This window comes from Carassius carassius, chromosome 9, assembly GCF_963082965.1.
Source record: "Carassius carassius chromosome 9, fCarCar2.1, whole genome shotgun sequence".
Taxonomy (NCBI): Eukaryota; Metazoa; Chordata; class Actinopteri; order Cypriniformes; family Cyprinidae; genus Carassius; species Carassius carassius.
In genome coordinates, this window is record NC_081763.1 from 12,894,714 (window position 1) to 12,912,608 (window position 17,895).

Sequence of the window (17,895 nt, forward strand, 5' to 3'; positions counted from 1 at the left end):
GCAGTCGGAGGGGTCTGGAGAGGGAAATAGAAACATAAACATAGATTTTAGGCAGTTCCGACCAAATAGAAACGCTCGCCACCATGGTCGAGGAAAATATATTTCTGTTCGTGCCGAATTTGATCGGTGAGTGTCAATCGAGCGCGTTAACTAACTAGTTCTGCGCACATTTAACCGCGGCTTTCTGTCAAATAGTGGTTATTTCTTTTGAAATGTGTATTTAAAAATCACAAAGGTTTCTGTGTAAGTATTCTATTGTACAGTGTTTTCATGATTATTGTATTTGAGAGTGGCTTTTTAAATAAAAAAACTTCCTTGCGGATGTTGACATGCTTGTAGGCGGTCACTGTAACGTTAGTACAAGAGTGAAGCTTATGCCGCGTTCCAGGCAACCCGTAACCCGTGTTTTTCCAACCTTCTACCCGTGAAACTGCACTGGAACAGCGGTCAAACCCGTGACTTCCCACCCGTGAACTCGTACTAGATAGATGTACTCCGAGTTACGAACTCTGACGTCACATAGCCTGCGAAACAACAATGGCAGCCTCCACGGATAATTTTGCCTATGGATGCAGTTTACGCAAGTGGTGCACGTTAAAAAAACGATTTTAGGACAATATAACATTGCAATAAAATTAATAATCTAGCTACAATTGCTTGCGCTCAGGAAGTTTGGCGTGACTTGCCTCGAACGCTATAAAGTCGTGAGTCGTGGTTTGAAATCGTGACTTACGGGCTCAAAAACCTGACTGGAACGCAGCATTATTCAGTACAGCGCTTTCATACACGAATGCCTTCAAGGATTAAAGTCTGTAGAAATTAAAATTCACCCCATTTATTGTCTAAATCTATATTATGGATCTTATTCTGAACAGTTTATTCCTGCATATGTTAATTGTTAATATTTTATGACCTAGTAATGTTTATTGAAAAACTCAAACGTTTGAGTGCAACACCCACATCTCAAAATTGAAACAAACAATCGAATTGACAATTCCCGTATTTGACAGTTCCCGTATTTTATGAATTAATTTCCTCGTTTTGGTTCAATTGTTACCACAACTTATTATTTTGTTCCCTCTTTTTAGTAAATCGTGGCCACGTTGCATTAATATGTTCCCTTTTTTATTAGTTCCCTGGTTTTATTTATATCATGGCTACAAATAAAGAATTTGTTCCCACTTAATTCCTTTTTCTTTTACGGTCTATTCTTAATTAATTCCCTTCATTTGAGTAAATCGGGGGCCACTTTGTACTAAATAATTGCCTACTTTTTATTTAATAAAAACTTTGTATTACCAATTAGTACAATGTGGCTATGATTCATTAAAATGAAGGAACAAATTAAAAAAAATGTGGGAACAAATTCCTAATTCGTGGCCACGATAAATATATTTTTATTTGCATGTTATGTGCGGCTCTCTGTACATGTACACTCATAATCTTTTCCCCGCTTTCAATAGGATATGCCCGTATTGTACTGGCCCTGATATCCTTCTACCTAATGCCCTGCTGCCCGGGCCCCGCAGTATTTTGTTACCTACTGAGTGCCCTGTTGGATGCCTTCGATGGACACGCAGCTCGCGCTCTTAATCAAGGTAGTGATCTTCAGCTTTGTGCTGTACATTATTCCTCTTTCTGTGCTTTTTTTCTCTGTTTATGCTCATCGCTGCTTCTTTCTTAGGTACAAAGTTTGGTGCCATGCTGGACATGTTGACAGACCGTTGTGCCACCATGTGTTTGTTGGTGAACCTGGCACTGCTGTACCCGTCCTACACTTTCTTGTTTCAGCTCAGCATGTGTCTGGACATGGCCAGCCACTGGCTGCACCTGCACAGGTGTGTCCAAACATCTGTTATCCAATAGAATGATGAGGAATGAGTCCTAAAACCCATCGTCCCCAAGTCAATGTGTTTTCAGTGTGAATGAGTTTTTGGTTAAATGCTTGAAATAAGATCTGCTTTTAAAAAAGTATGTTCTTTATAGTATGAATGTAGTCTGGATGTACTACATTCATCATTTTGTTATTGTCGTATTATTGTTATTGACCTACTAGCTTCACTTGTGTCAATTCATTGCCATTCACAAGTGGGATAGTAAAGTGTCCATCAGATGTCATCTGGGAACTTTTTGCCTACTTTTTAATGAAAACTGTGAATTCTTACATTATTATGATCCCTTCCTTTTTTAGCCTACTATATAGCAGGGAAATATGCCGTTTCAAATGCAGCGAAGGTCTGAGGTTAACACAAGCTCAAGATATTTTTACGTTTTATTCTATGACATTAAATATATTTTTTAAAGCATTTGTGTGTCTTGAAAAAGGCGTTTGCTATTGCTAACAGTTGGCTTAATGGGACTAGAGAGGTTGTTGGTGATTTTATTATGAAAAAAAAATTAAGGATCATAAACTTTTGTTGCTTTTCTGCAATAATCCAAAAGATTCAAGGTTGGCCTACAAAAATGTCATCCCTGCAGCACTCTGTAAGACACATCTGAAGTATGCATGCATAAAGCCATAGTTGATTTAAGACCATACTTGGGAGCATTTGGTTCTCTAGAAATCTCTCTTAATGTCTACAGATTATCTCACCCCAAATTGGTAAGGATCATCCATCAGTGGCAGATCCTGGCATATGCACCGTAGTCATTTTGCCTAGACTGGCACGATCCTCTTCTGCAACCTGGTACACTACTGCCACCCCCACACACAGCTCTCAGATGCACGCTCCACTTGTCTAATTTGTAGTCAGTTTTTCATTCCAGTGAAACTGCAAACTGAAATGCTCCCGCATTTCTAATATACATCTACTATATGTCGACAATCAATTGCAGTTTGTGCTCCTCTATTGCAGTCATCTACAAGCTTGTATTCAGTTCTGCCTCCATCCAATTAACAGTCAATTGATAGAACCAAGTCCCTATCCTATATTTTGTTCTTTTTCAATAATACATTTCACAATACAGAAGAAATTATTTGTTGCTATTTCCATTTCATTGTGGCTTTAAAAAACACTTTTTATTTATTTTAACCCACAGTCTCTCAGCTAGTTAGATTTTCCTTGTAACACACTAAAATCAGTAACTAACACTATTATCTAGTACAGTGGTTCTCAATTCCAGTCCTCGCACCCCCTGCTCTGCACATTTTGTATATCTCTCTAATTGCTTCAGATGTTTGTTCTATTCAAATGTAAGTGCCCTGCAAAGTGGACATCACAGGATATTACCATAATTCCAGTTCAAAGCGAATTTATATGTTCTATTCAAAGTTCATTGAAGTGTGGAGACATGAATTTAAATTGTATTTATTTACAGAGGTATATGATGCCACACTTGTCTGTCTGTGAAGACGTTGCACAGTGCAAATCCGTGAATTAATGTTCTGAAGTGAAGTAAACTTCAACAGATTTCCCTTCTCAGAGAGTAGGGAGCAATGAACACTGTGTAGGGACCATGTCAATCAGAACACATTTCACACACAGAGCTCACTTCTAATGAGCTGATTATTTGAATCGGTGCATTAACAAAGAGAGACATGCAAAATATCCAGAGCTGGGGGGCGCGAGGACTAGAATTGAGAACCGCTGATCTGACACATGTCAGAATATTAGTGTATATTCATAAAAAAAAAATCATAAATGTCAATAAATTCTGTCTTCTCCATGGACTCCCTGGAGTACACTCATGGATCTCCACAGGAGATTTTATTGTTTAATTACTGTACTAATTTTAAGTGTCTGTGTTACCTGCATGTTTTACATAAATCATTGTTAATAATGAGTTGTTCCTTTCTTCCCCATTTCTTTTAGTTCCATGATGAAGGGAGCCACCAGTCACAAGACCATTGACCTCTCTGGCAACCCCATCTTACTGCTGTACTACACATCTAGGGTAACACACTCACTCATGCACATTCATTCACACAGTCAGGAACGCCCATCAAAAGCTTACTTAGTTGTTCTTAAAGCATGCATATCTAATAGAGAATGTTACATGTACTGGCTGTTCTGACATCAGTGTTTTCCCACAGCCGGTGTTGTTTTTCATGTGTATGGGGAACGAGCTGTTCTTCTGTCTGCTGTATGTAATGTACTACATCGAGGAACCCCAGGGTGAGTATCAGCTTGCTGTTTTCTCACTGTCTTTATAATGGACCATTTTCACAGACTGTGATGCTGTGACTTATTTTATATTTCTAACACTATCCTTTGTGTTATATTACCTCGGCAACTAGTTAGTGCTGTTGCATGAGTGTTTCTATCTTTCTTTAGGCCTGTTTTATTAATTAAAGTAGTACTGAATTCATAAGGATGCACTATAGCAATGGTATAATACAAATTATATTTTGTTTAAATATTGGTTGCATTTATTTTCTACCCAGTGTGGCTGCAGTGGCTGCTTGGAGTTTGCAGCGTGGTCTGTGTGCTGAAGTCTGGCATTAGTCTCCTCCACCTCATCACCGCCTCCCGTAACATGGCTGCTATCGATGTGGCTGACCGTGAGAGAGAGAGAGAGCGGAGCAAAGCACAATGAGACATGAGAGTACGCAGAAACAAAGAAAGATGGGACAAAGATCGTGCAAAAGAAATGAGCAGAAAAAAAAGAGTGATGAGATCACTGGCCAGAATAAATGAGGATGAGATAATGGCAATCAATTACTGGAGCACACAAAGCCTCAGTGAGCATTTATTTTTATTTGAATATAGATTATCAATGCTATAATCCATATTTATCCAGATTCCTGTAGTTGTGCTTTTCACTGCTTCTGTTGGGACTAGTTGCACTATGAGTGTACCATGTTTATGTCATCTTGGGGTGTCGTCATATACATTTTTATTTTTGAGGGTTAATTTATTCGTTAATGGAATAATCATGTGTCATTTTAAAGGAATTTAGAATACCTCTGCTATTTAAAACCAACATTTCCACACACACGGACACATTCCACGCTGAAAGCCACTTGAGTATTACTGTATTTGGCCATTGTTTCACGATTAGTTGTGGTATTTAATTATTTGTTAACCTACTGTTTTATTACACTGTTGTTTTTGTTGCAGGTGTATCAGAGAACGTTTATTTGTTTGAATAGTAGTTTGAAGCGTGTGAAGCCATTGTCATATTAATCAAGTGGTTCTGGCATCATTTTCGTCCATAGCCTTCTGAATGTATTTTTGGGTTGTGGTAGACATATTGTTTGCTGTCTAAAGTTTCACAGCTGTTGTTATAAATGATCAGAAATATATGAGAGTTTTAAATGAGAAAAGTCATTTTGTACTGTAACTGATGATCTGCCAATAAAGATATCCTGACAACAAGATGCAGCTGTTTGTTTATCGAATTTCAACAGCTCTGCAGCTGTTACTGATGATTTTCCATCAGCCCAGCAAACACAAGATGTTCTCTTACTGTTTGTGTATTGGTTCTCACGTTGGGAAGCAATTCATATTTCTTTCAAGAACATTTAATTTAATGCTCATATTATGTGTGATAATGTTTTTGGTTCATTTTAATACCTAATTAATGAAAACGACGGAAGGTCTTGAGCTGCTTGTGTAATGCTGTAGAGAAGTTAAGTGAACGTTAAAGCAACGTTCTCAGAACCATCACGCGCAGCCTGAAACAAACGTTCTATTTCCTTTAGAAATGCCATGAGAGTTCTGTTCTGATCTGAGAACGGTTTGCGAGGATCAAAAAGGAGCGTACTGTCTGGGAGCTCATAAAAGTGTTAGTTGGGCGTGAGTCCGATATATGTGTTTAATCCCATTGGATGCGTACAATTATTATCGGCAGTGATCTGGAGCCGCTTATTATTTACCGCAGCTGCGTCTGCGTGCGTCTTTACCTTTAAGGACCTGCGACATTTTTTCCCCCATACCAACACCCAGTTGTCTACCGCCGATAATCTCTGTGCTATAGAGCTGTTTTTTATAGAAGAACGCGCGAATGGTTTCTTTTAACTGATCTCGGCGTTTATAGTGTAATTTTCGTCGGCCGAACTCAAGCGCCGGAGGGGCGTGAGAGGACGACACCGCGCACGAGAACATCGCGTGGAGGAGGGGACGAAGACACAGAGGGGGTGTTCACTCAAAATATACTATCCCTTTAAAACAAGGGGGACACGGCGGTGGGGGAGAGATAGCGGGGCAGAGAAGACGGGATAAAAAAAGAAAAGGAAGAAAGAGCGAGGGTGGGAGGGTGAGAGTATTGCAGGAAAAAAAGGAAAAAAATGTCATCCTCTCGATTGAAATGCCGAGGCGGAGCCGTGGACGACGACCGGTGAAGCGCTCGCCACACGCGAATGAGATTTAACGCAACGCCGAGGCTCGCGCAAATGCCGCTCGGGGCCTGGATGAAGAATCTTATAATAAAATTGGTGGCCTTTTTATTTTTAACCACGCCATGCAACCGCCGAGAGCAAATGAAACATTAAACTGATATTTTAATTCGATGATTTTTGCATGAATTATCACACAGCGGTCTAACTAATAAGAAAGCATTACATGCAGAAATTAATTTTAGCTTAAGATTTTAAGCATTATAGGCCACTGTTATGTGACACTGCTGCGTTAATAACATACTGTAACTGACAACTCTCATTTCTTATTTTTTACTCTTTAGAAACAAGGTAAAATATATATATTTATCAATGTCAGTGTAATATGCATTCTTTCACTTTTTACATTTCACTAATGTCATTTTATATTTGGTGGATTTACAGTTTAATAAACACATTTGATAGTACAGTGGAAGGAGACGTTCTTCAGAATAGTTTATATCAAACGGTGTCTGCACAGTCTTCACGATGGATGCAGCTTGGAGCAGTTTCCTCTTTCAGGTAAGACAATGCTTATGCGTGCTAATGCTGATAGCTCTTTTGTTATTTGATTTAACTTAAAAGTCATAATCGATAGCATTTGTCCATAATGGCACCGGTGTACTTTCATAAAGAATGTTTAAAATCTGTGATTTGTCCCCTTCTCACGACAGACTCCGCCTTCACAGTCCCAAACTGACGGGACCCTCCAATCAGATCTTCTACCGGATCTCACGGATTCCGCTCAGGACCCGCCCCCTGAGCACATAGCCCCGCCCCCATCCACGGTGGACACCGCGGCGCTGAGCGAGGAGCCCGTGCCGGGTGAGGGAGGGGCAAAACAGGAGGGTGGGAAGGGAGAGAGAACCGAGGTTAGGCTGTTTGTAAGTTGTGGCATTGGTGGCTGGAGAGCGATGTAAATAAGTGAAGATGTTAATGAGCCAGTTATTTGCATAAAGTTGGAATATCATTTGGGAAACCTGCATGTTTTCTCCCTTCAGTTGTTGCCCTCAAATCATGTTGGAAAGATCATATTTACAAGATAAGCACATGGTCAGGATCACGGTGTCAGTTGTCAGTTAAAGGTTCTAGAAGTAAAAATGTGATTAAATTTCTCTATACACTAATGTATTTTAGTGATCTTACCTAATTGTCAGAAAAATAACACTACCCACAATACCTGAAGAGAGAGTCACCATTCAGAGAGGTTTCTGTTATAATGGAAACAGAGTGCTGGTTAATGAACCAGTGTTGTTATTGTTAACTTAAACTATTAAAAGCTGATAATCAAAATAAAGCTGAAACAAGTAAATTTTAAAATTGGATGGAAATCTTTAAAATAAAAACCTTTGAAAAAAATGGGAAAAGTTGCCTTGGCAGCTAACTAAAATAAGTTTAAGTTGACATGCTAAAATTACTAAACTAAATAGACATGAAAAACAAATTTTTATAATATATATATATATATATATATATATAATTAAAAATATTGCTTAATATTACAACACTCCTGCACTCTCAAGCTGCTGAATATTTATACAGTATATTTGAATATTTATAAATAGTATATATTTCAATTTAAAATGAGGTGCTGCTTGGGATGAGTAGTTTGAGTAGTTCATCACAGACATACACAGTCTAATACCATCCTATTTTTTCCTCTAACTTTTCAAAACCTTTGTACTTCAGATCAAAGGCTTTTATGATGTGATTCATGTTGGAGCTGTTTAGAGCTCTATACTGAAGAATCTAATTCAAATGCCTGAGGTACAAATACTTTAGGAACCAATGCAGATTGGACTTTTGTGCATTTCATGTAGTCCAAGAATAGCAATAAAACATGCTAGAATGTTCTCTAATGGTAAGAAAATGATTTGGGGAAAAAAAACTGCAAAAGCATCAATTTCATAGGTAATGTGCATTTTTTACACATTATGGTATGATAGAATAGTGCTTAAAAGTTTCCTGTTTTTGCCAGTAAGTGGAAAAAAGAGACCGAAACATGACATTTCCCACGTGATTACACATCTCATCATAATTACTGCTTTCAAGCATTTAGGTCGAAACTTTCTAGAATTATTTGAATACATTTACATTTAGTCATTTAGCAGACACTTTTATCCAAAGCGACTTACGAATGAGGACAGTGGAAGCAATCAAAAACAACAAAAGAGCAATAATACATAAGTGCTATAACAAGTCTCAGTCAGCTTAACACAGTACACGTATAGAATACAAAAAGATAAGAAAGCTAGTTAGATATTATTATTATTTTATTTTTATTTTTTAATAATATAATTAGTATAGTAAGTGCTAAATACAGCATAGTGTGTTTCTTAAGTCTAGGTGTTTGTTTGTGTCAAAAAGCGTATGCCTGTATATGAACACTTAGATTGTCCTTTAACCATTTCTCTCTGTTTCTCTGTCCCAGTGAAGCCAGTCACTCGACCAGCACGACCTGCACACATCTGCTCCATATGTAACAAGCAGTTTAAGAACAATTATAACCTACGCCGTCACCAGTCTGTCCACACTGGAGTGAAGATGAAGGACAGAGCCGCTAGAGAGAAAATAGACGGAGTGAAGGCTGAAGAAGGAGTGGAGAGGCAGAGCATCCCTCTTTCTCTCCTCCAGCTGTCTATACCTGCCTCTATACCCACAGCAGTCGACCCCATGGCCCAGCCTGCCCCAATCAGCAATCAGCAGCTAGAGACGGTGGCTGTCTCTATCTCCCCGGCAGCAGTCGCCATGACAGTGAACCAGCCCCTCCCAACTGCAGTGGTGGTTACTGGGACAATGGTTCAGGTCGGCTTGGTTTGTGTCTTCAGTTTATACTTTGCATACCTTTGCTGCGGTTCCCTTGTTCTTGCTTTGACTTGCTTCTACTAATGGCTTTTATCTCACATTTACTCTCTTAACGTAATTTGAAACTACCTTTGAGGCACTTTTCATAAAGAGGGTTCAATATAGGGCTTTAAATTAAACAAACAAAATCCTATGATCTCCATCATAGGAAAACATATATAGATTATTTTATTTTGTATATATATATTTTTTAAATGATTATAAAATAATAATAATAAAACACTGCCAGATTGGTTAAAAGGCTTCCACATTTAAATAAAGCTAGAGAAACATTTGTGGATTTGTGATCATTATTGATATTTCATAAAAATACTGTGTGGTAATTTTTTCATACAGTAGCTCAAGGCTGCAATACACAATATGACTTTTGCCCAGATTTACAGTCTGAAGCAGTCAGCACTAATTGGCATAATTCAGAGCCGGTCTGCAGAATTTGGGCAGTAGGAGTTGAGTATTTTCACAAAGTCGTATAGTAAATGATGGGCACACTACAATTTTTAATCTTCAGACTTTGATTCCATTCAGGTAGAGAATATGAAACATGTTTGTTTTTTTGAGCCATTTTTAGAGCACATTGTTTCAATTTGTAATGTAATCTCCTAGCAACGAGGTGCTTGTTTCTCTGAGTTGGTGTGTGCAATGACTTGAATGTCTGGTAGGGTGAGATCCGTAGCTATTGCCTATTGTTTTATAATCTGTTCAGATCTTAAAAACTGTGTAAACAAGCCTCTATGGTTAAATGATTTGTGACGTGAGATTCTCAGTGATTTTAAAACGGTAATGGGACACAAGATTGTACGGTATTTATGGAAAGTGTAATTTATCATAATTTCCTGATTATTTCACCACATGTCTGCTCTCCCATAATAAACTAAAGTAGTTGGAGCTGGTTTCAAACCATCCAAATCCCAAGCCTCTACAAAAATCAGGTTGTGTAACATGGTCTCATACCTGCTTCAACCTCATTTGTTGAACACTTACAATCAGTTGGTTAGTAGGTCCGCAAACAATGAACATGTTTTACCCAGAAGACACAGAAAGATTTGCTGTATTTGTGGTTCATAAAATCTAAAATTCTGTTGTACTGTTTTTCAGGCTGCACCAAATATCAACATCAATGATAACCTAAGTAATCCCACCCCGATCCAAATATCTATCCCAATAACAAACCCATTACCCATCAATCCAACTCCCAACCCTAACCCCAATCCAGTCAGGAAGAACCATGCATGTGAGGCATGCGGGAAGGCGTTCAGGGACGTGTACCATCTTAACCGGCATCGGTTGTCCCATTCGGATGAGAAGCCGTACTCCTGTCCAATCTGCCAGCAGCGGTTTAAGAGAAAGGACCGCATGAGTTATCATGTTCGGTCACACCAGGGAGGAGTGGAGAAGCCATATGTGTGTCCGCACTGCGCCAAGGGCTTCTCACGGTAAGAGATAGACCCTTACACACCTGTACACAGTAAAAAAAACTAGTTGCATAAACACACTTTATCTGTGAGATTTTTAATGATTTCTATAAACATGCACGCTTGGTATAAACCAGAACAAACTTGTTTATCAGGCCAGTTAACAGCAGGTTTCAACCGTGAGCATTATACTGTAGTTCTGACAGTGCTGGAGGACTGAATGTTGTCATTTTACTAAAAAAACTATGGAGAGATGCCCTAATTACTAATTTGAGACTGAAAATGTGTTAGATGAGGAATAAGTGACCTTCTGTCTGTATTTATCCATCTATGTCATATAATTAGACACATCTACATGCATATGCAGTCCAGTCAAACTAGTAGTAAAAAATATTTTTGGGCTCATGAGACCCTGAGGTAGTAATACATAAACCAAACACACAAAATAATTAGCTGCATATTTTGATATGCATTTAAGTGATCAAAAGTAACAGTATGTACAGACAGATCTTCGTTGACTCTCCTCTAGTTCACATAGAGATAGTGTGCAGCAAAAACACAAATGCTCAATGCCCCCTGCTAATTATTGTGATATGTATTGTATTCGTTGGTTGAGCCCTCTCTCTGTCTCCTCCAGGCCGGACCATCTTAACAGTCATGTGAGACAGGTGCACTCCACAGAAAGACCCTTCAAATGTCCGGTAATCATACTCTTCTAGTCTCTCTGTCTCCTCTCCCATGTTTTTTTTCTCATACTGTTTATCATCGATGTTAGTTTTTTCTGCATGCTCTGTGTGATTTGACATGACATGAAGACTAGGGTAATGATGCTGATAATTCAGCTTTACCATCACGGGAATAAATTTCATTTTTTTAAATGTATTTTAAATAGTAATAATATTTCAGTCTTACTATTTTTACAGGATTTTTGATTAAACAATGCCATCTTGATAAGCATAAGAAACCTTTTTTCAGTGATAATCAACAGCATAATACTACATTCAATAATTAGAAAATATAGTCCTAAATATTCTTTTAAATCAGCCTGCATTGTGTTTTTGGCTCTTTGCTAAAACTTCATTACAGTGAATTACGTGTTCTTTTGTGTGCTTTTCTGATCACATGAATGCTGATGTATGTGTGTGTGGGCTGCAGCCATATGTGTCTGGCAGTGTGTGAGACGAGGATGAGTCATGATGGGGGTGATGAAGGCAGATCGAGATAGATCTGGAATACCAGAGAGAATGAAGACTGTTTGATGAAGCGTGTTGTTTGTTTGTGCAGACCTGCGAATCCGCGTTCGCTACTAAAGACCGGTTACGAGCTCATATGATCAGACACGAGGACAAGGTTCCCTGCCATATCTGTGGCAAACTTCTCTCTCCTGCTTACATCACGGATCACATGAGGGTGCATAACCAATCACAGCATCACGTCTGTCACCTCTGCAACCGCAGTGAGTATCATTGATGATTTCATTTGTGGTTTGAAAAGTGTAGCTATTCCTTTCAAATTCTGATACCCTTTTTTTAAGTGTCTTTATTAAAACACTTGGGAATATGAATTGTAAATGTGTATGTTTAACTAAGCTTTAAGATACACGTAAACGTTTGAGGCTTTTGAACAGTAGTGTAAACGGATATCAGATTCAATGACTGCTTTGACAAATTTAACAAATAATTTGTTAGAATTCATTTGAATCTAACTGATAATTCTAGTGAGTCTCTCTAAAGTAATCTCTAAAAAATGACTAAATATGAAAAATGAGAATTGGATTATTCTGATTGTGCCAGTGACATCTCAGAAAAGACATGTTGACTATTCATCTTTTTTGCGTTATTTCAGGCTTTTCTACATTCTGTTAAGGAATCATTTAATATTTAATATCTTCAACCATGGCTCTGTAGACTGAGCACCATCACTGAATAAAGGCTTTTAGCATAAACATTCCGTTTACAAACAAATGATTCTAATGAGCTGATTCTTTAAAGTGCATCAAAACATACTGTGTAACCACTGTAGTCCCAAATGACTTGTGTTAAAATAATACTCTACCATGGGACTTGAAGTAAAGTTTACAGCACTAAAGCCCTATTCGGACGGGACTAGTTTTCTAATCTACGTTTAAGTTTCGATTCTTACCACCTGATGTCTGTGATTTTCATGTACCAATTCGGACGGGACTAACATCTCCGTGTTTATTACAGAGGTGGGAGGGTCTGATTTGTGCATCTGGGCGTCACAGAGATCACGCGCTCTGTATGCGTGCATTGCATTCATTCAGAATAATAAGCAAATAAGCAAATATATCAAACATGCACGCGGTTAGAGCATCTACGGTAATTCACGTCGGCCAAAACACACAAGGAAACACGTTGTGAAATAAAATATCACCGGCAATCACAGACATTCGCATTCGGACGGGATTACTTTTCTCAGAGGATCACTGAGTTTGCTGAAAAACAGTAGGTAATTTGCTCTGGAATTATCACAGAGGTTGTGTGAGAAAAACACAGACGTGGCAGATTCGGACGGGATTAAAATCACCAAGTACGTCTGTGAAACACATATTTCTCTAACGACCCCCTGTAAAACTAGTCCCATCCAAATAGGGCTTAAGAAAATGACAAGAGAGGACAATTACAATTTTCATAAAAATCATTATTTTTCCTTGTAGGTTTCACCACACTGACATACCTGCGGGTCCATGCTCAGAAGCATCATGGGCAAGAGTGGAAGGAGAGCGGGGTCGGCCGTGGCTCGGGCCCAGGTGGGGTGCTGTTATGTCAGCTGTGTGGGGTGCACTGTAAGACCCCCACACAGCTTCAGGGGCACATGGCCACGCACGCCAACCAGACGGACCCCAGCGTTCCTTGCCCCATCAGCACTAGTTCAGTGGCGACAGTGGGCATAGCCACTGCTGTTTCTAGCCCTCCAGTCACAGTTGGGCTGCTGGTGACTGACTGCTCCAGCATTGCTCCTCAGAGCCACAGCTAGCCAACAGCACAGCACAAGGAGGGAGGGAGAAGCAGGGGTTAATGGGTGGGAGGGGATGGGCCTAACCTGGACAGGTGAGCAAAGAAGCAGGACACTATATATATTAGATACTCACAAAATATTTACAATGATTTTGCTGCCATAGAATTGAATGACACAGAGATGTTAATACCATTTTAATTTGGCTTAATTTAATGTCTGTGAATTTCTTCTGTTACTTCAGTTACTTGAGTTTGTAAGATTTTTGAATGTTTTTGAAAGAAGTCTCTTATGTTAACTAAGGATGCATTTATTTGAACAAAAATACATTAAAAATTTGATATTGTGAAATATTAGTACAATTAAAAATAGTTTTTTTATATAAAAAATAAAATGATTTATTCTTGTGATATTTGTTATTATTATCAATGTTTGAAAATAATTTTGTGTAACCCGAGATACGTAATTTTCTTCAGGATTTTTGATGATCTAAAGTTCAAAAGAACTACATTTATTTTGGATTAGAAATCTCTTGCAACATTATTAATGTCTTCACTGTCACTTTTGATTATTTAAATGCATCCTTGCTGAATACAAGTATTCATTCCTTCTAGAAAAGAAAAAAAAACTTACTCACCCCAAATTTTTAAATGGTAGAGTACCTCAAATTGTTTTAAGAAAAAATATATTGAAAAATGTGGTATAGGTAAATATTACTGATCAATCTGTGTTTTATTTTACAGTTTCATAAAATTAAGAATTATTAAAAAAATATATATTTTTGTATCTTTCATTGAGAAACTGTAAAAACATGCTCTTGATTTCTTACCAGTATTTTACTTTTTGCGTTCACTATTCTTAATCTACTTGATAACAGTGTTCATGGTTTAAACGCATGTAAAACACGTTAAGCCACTGCAGAGCAAATACATAAAGTTTCATTATATATATATATATATATATATAATTTTTTTTTATGTTATAGCATTGTCCATCGTCTAGATGCAATTTGTTTATTAATGTGTATGTATGCAAAATAACATTACCAATCAAACCAAACCATTTTCTCCCACTCCAGGTTGCCATGGAAATGCCAACACAAAGATTACCATGGAAACCTACCCATTATCCCACCCTCTCATCCACCTCAAATCTTGCTGGGACTGAGCAAGAACTGTACGACTCTCCTCAAAATAAGTGTGACTTTTGAATGAACTCAAGAAACATCACCCTGTTTCACACTCACTCACTGTAAGTGCAGGCAGAGCAGCAAGCCTCACTGGATTGCTCTTCCCTCGTACGCTTTGATCTGGTCTGATGGACACAGACTGAAAGGGTTTAGAAGAAGAGCCCACGAAGATCTGATGAATGACTGGTTTGAGTGTCAGTGCATTTCCTGACAGAGTCCCATTGGAAAGATCACTGGTTTTAAATGTAGGCTGTCATTAAATGCTGTCCCAGTTCATTATTTAAAAAAAGAATCCAGTGTTGAGGAATGTAGAACACTGAGAGGAATCGACACATTATGGCTCCCAACCTTTCCTCTTATAATAAAGGCTCATATCTACATGATCATGAAGTCCAGAAGACTTCGTTTTATAAATGAATGAACTCTGTTGTAAGAGATCAGTCCATCATAAACGATCTTAACATAAATGACACCCCCACAGAACTTGAACATTTGAAGGGATGAAATATAGTGCCATTCCCACTCATTAATCCCTGCGAAGGATTGTAAAAGGGTTTAAACATGGTCACAAGGACAAAGTATTTATATTTGTAATGTATGTAGTATACATAAGTACTAAAAAAGCATCTACTGTTCAATGCCTCCTTTGATATTTTTCTCATTTATCTTGATCTCTCTTTTTTAACTAAAGATGTTAACCAGATGTAATAATGTTGACTATGTTGCATAAGATCTGTGATATGTTTCCAGTTCAGTTTGTGTTGAAGCTTGTTTAACACCAATATGTGTTGGTGTCGCTTTGCTCTTATCCTAAATAATCTCTGTATTACGAACATGCACCTAATTATACTGAATTTAACTAATGGACCCTTTTCACAAGACTGTGTTGACGCATTTCAATGGACATCAGCATAAGTCCTCCAAAGTCTTTTATATTTTCTTTTTTTTTTAATGTATCTACATAAGACTATAATTTGTATTATTTTACCTTTGCATCAAATTTAGAAAAACTAGTTAAAGCTAATGCAAGGGTGTTTCAAATACAGCGTCTATGGGAGGGAGGGTAAATGTGACCTCGTTCTCTCTTTTGATTGCCGTTATCAGTCTCTCTTTTCCTTTTTTTGAAAGTCATGAAAACACTGAAGTGGTGTTTTTCTTTTGCTATCTGAGCAAATAGCAATGCAAAATGTATATTTTTGTGGTAGTCCCCCATTCACCGCTATAGAAGTTTGCCCAACTATGATGACTTCTGCTGCTGAGAAACACAGAAATGTGGAAAAGGGTCCACTACAGTCTCACTTGCTTTGATGGGATATTATGTGTATGTGAAGTTACCTGGTGCTTTTCTGCAGTTGATTTGATACACGCAGTTGTTATAGTGTTAGAAATTAAAAAGTGATTCTTTTGAAAGAAAGGGATGATGCTTTTCTGTGAATGTAGTACATAATGGTGTAACATTACATATTTTACTTTTTTTATTTTATCTAAGTGTAATTAACTATTAAATGTGTTGCATAAAAAGTTATAAAAATGATATGACATTAACAGCATGTTTTAAACTCATCAAATGCCTGTCCCATTTCAGAGGTCTTGACCTTTCTTTCAGACTAGCAGTATCATGGGTCATTATATTTCTGATACATAGCATTAGTTTTTAGATTTACGGTGGTTTATTGGCTTGACAAATATTTTCACAATTGCAGCATTGTTGTGCAAAACAACAAAATACAATAAAAAGTGCAAAATGAAAATAAGTTATAAAAACCTAATTGGTGGAGGTATAAATAAGATATATTGCATTCTCGATTCTATTTCTATTCTATCTACTTGTTTTCATTTTATTATAAAAAAAAAAAAAAGACTTACTATGTGTACTTGTCACAGCACTTACGTAGTATTGCTCATTTGTTGGTTTCATTGCTTCTATTATCATTTGTAAAATCGCTTTGGATAAAAGCGTTGGCTAAGATGCTGAATGTAAATGTACATATTAGGATTTTTTAAATAAATATTAAGGAATTGCATAGAACTGTTATGCAATGTATTGTAGAAAAAAACATTTGTGTGTGTGTATATATACACACACAGGTGCTGGTCATATAATTAGAATATCATCAAAAAGTTGATTTATTTCAATAATTCCATTCAAAAATTGAAACTTGTATATTATATTCATTCATTACACACATTATACTTCAAATGTTTATTTCTTTTAATTTTGATGATTATAACTGACAACTAAGGAAAATCCCAAATTCAGTATCTCAGAAAATTAGAATATTACTTAAGACCAAACAAAACAAAAAAAAAGGATTTTTAGAAATCTTGGCCAACTGAAAAGTATGAACATGAAAAGTATGAGCATGTTTAGCACTCAATACTAAGTTGGGGCACCTTTTGTCTGAATTACTGCAGCAATGCGGCGTGGCATGGAGTCGATCAGTCTGTGGCACTGCTCAGGTGTTATGAGTTATGCTCTGATAGTGGCCTTCAGCTCTTCTGCCTTCTTGGGTCTGGCATATCACATCTTCCTCTTCCCAATACCCCATAGATTTTTTTATGGGGTTAATGTCAGGCGATTTTGCTGGCCAATTAAGAACAGGGATACCATGGTCCTTAAACCAGGTACTGGAAGCTTTGGCACTGTGTGCAGGGGTCAAGTCCTGTTGGAAAATGAAATCTGCATCTCCATAAAGTTGGTCAGCAGCAGGAAGCGTGAAGTGCTCTAAAACTTCCTGGTATACGGCTGTGTTGACTTTGGACCTCAGAAAACACAGTGGACCAACACCAGCAGATGACATGGCACCCCAAACCATCACTGACTGTGGACACTTTACACTGGACCTCAAGCAACGTGGATTGTGTTCCTCTCCTCTCTTCCTCCAGACTCTGGGACCCTGATTTCCAAAGGAAATGCTAAATTTACTTTCATCAGAGAACATAACTTTGGACCACTCAGCAGCAGTCCAGTCCTTTTTTAAGCAAGACACTTCTGATGCTGTCTGTTGTTCAAGAGTGGCTTGACAAGGAATGTGACAGCTGAAACCCATGTCTTGCATACGTCTGTGTGTATTGGTTCTTGAAGCACTGACTCCAGCTGCAGTCCACTCTTTGTGAATCTCCCCCACATTTTTGAA

General features: G+C 37.8%; 2 protein-coding genes across 2 annotated transcripts; both read left to right on the plus strand.

Annotated features, from left to right (window-relative positions):
- On the plus strand, window positions 1–5,318 carry LOC132148968 (CDP-diacylglycerol--inositol 3-phosphatidyltransferase-like). Its single transcript, XM_059557810.1, has 6 exons — window positions 1–126; window positions 1,464–1,598; window positions 1,685–1,838; window positions 3,813–3,894; window positions 4,034–4,115; window positions 4,385–5,318. Exons 1-6 carry the CDS (start codon window positions 84–86, stop codon window positions 4,534–4,536), a joined length of 648 nt encoding a protein of 215 aa, XP_059413793.1. The 5' UTR covers window positions 1–83; the 3' UTR covers window positions 4,537–5,318.
- A 352-nt stretch (window positions 5,319–5,670) lies between these two features.
- On the plus strand, window positions 5,671–15,621 carry LOC132148965 (vascular endothelial zinc finger 1-like). Its single transcript, XM_059557805.1, has 9 exons — window positions 5,671–6,628; window positions 6,722–6,838; window positions 6,991–7,141; window positions 8,748–9,121; window positions 10,277–10,614; window positions 11,231–11,294; window positions 11,878–12,049; window positions 13,271–13,664; window positions 14,648–15,621. The coding sequence occupies exons 2-8, from the start codon at window positions 6,806–6,808 to the stop codon at window positions 13,588–13,590; spliced, it is 1,452 nt and encodes a 483-aa protein (XP_059413788.1). The 5' UTR covers window positions 5,671–6,628; window positions 6,722–6,805; the 3' UTR covers window positions 13,591–13,664; window positions 14,648–15,621.
- Window positions 15,622–17,895: the final 2,274 nt, after the last annotated feature.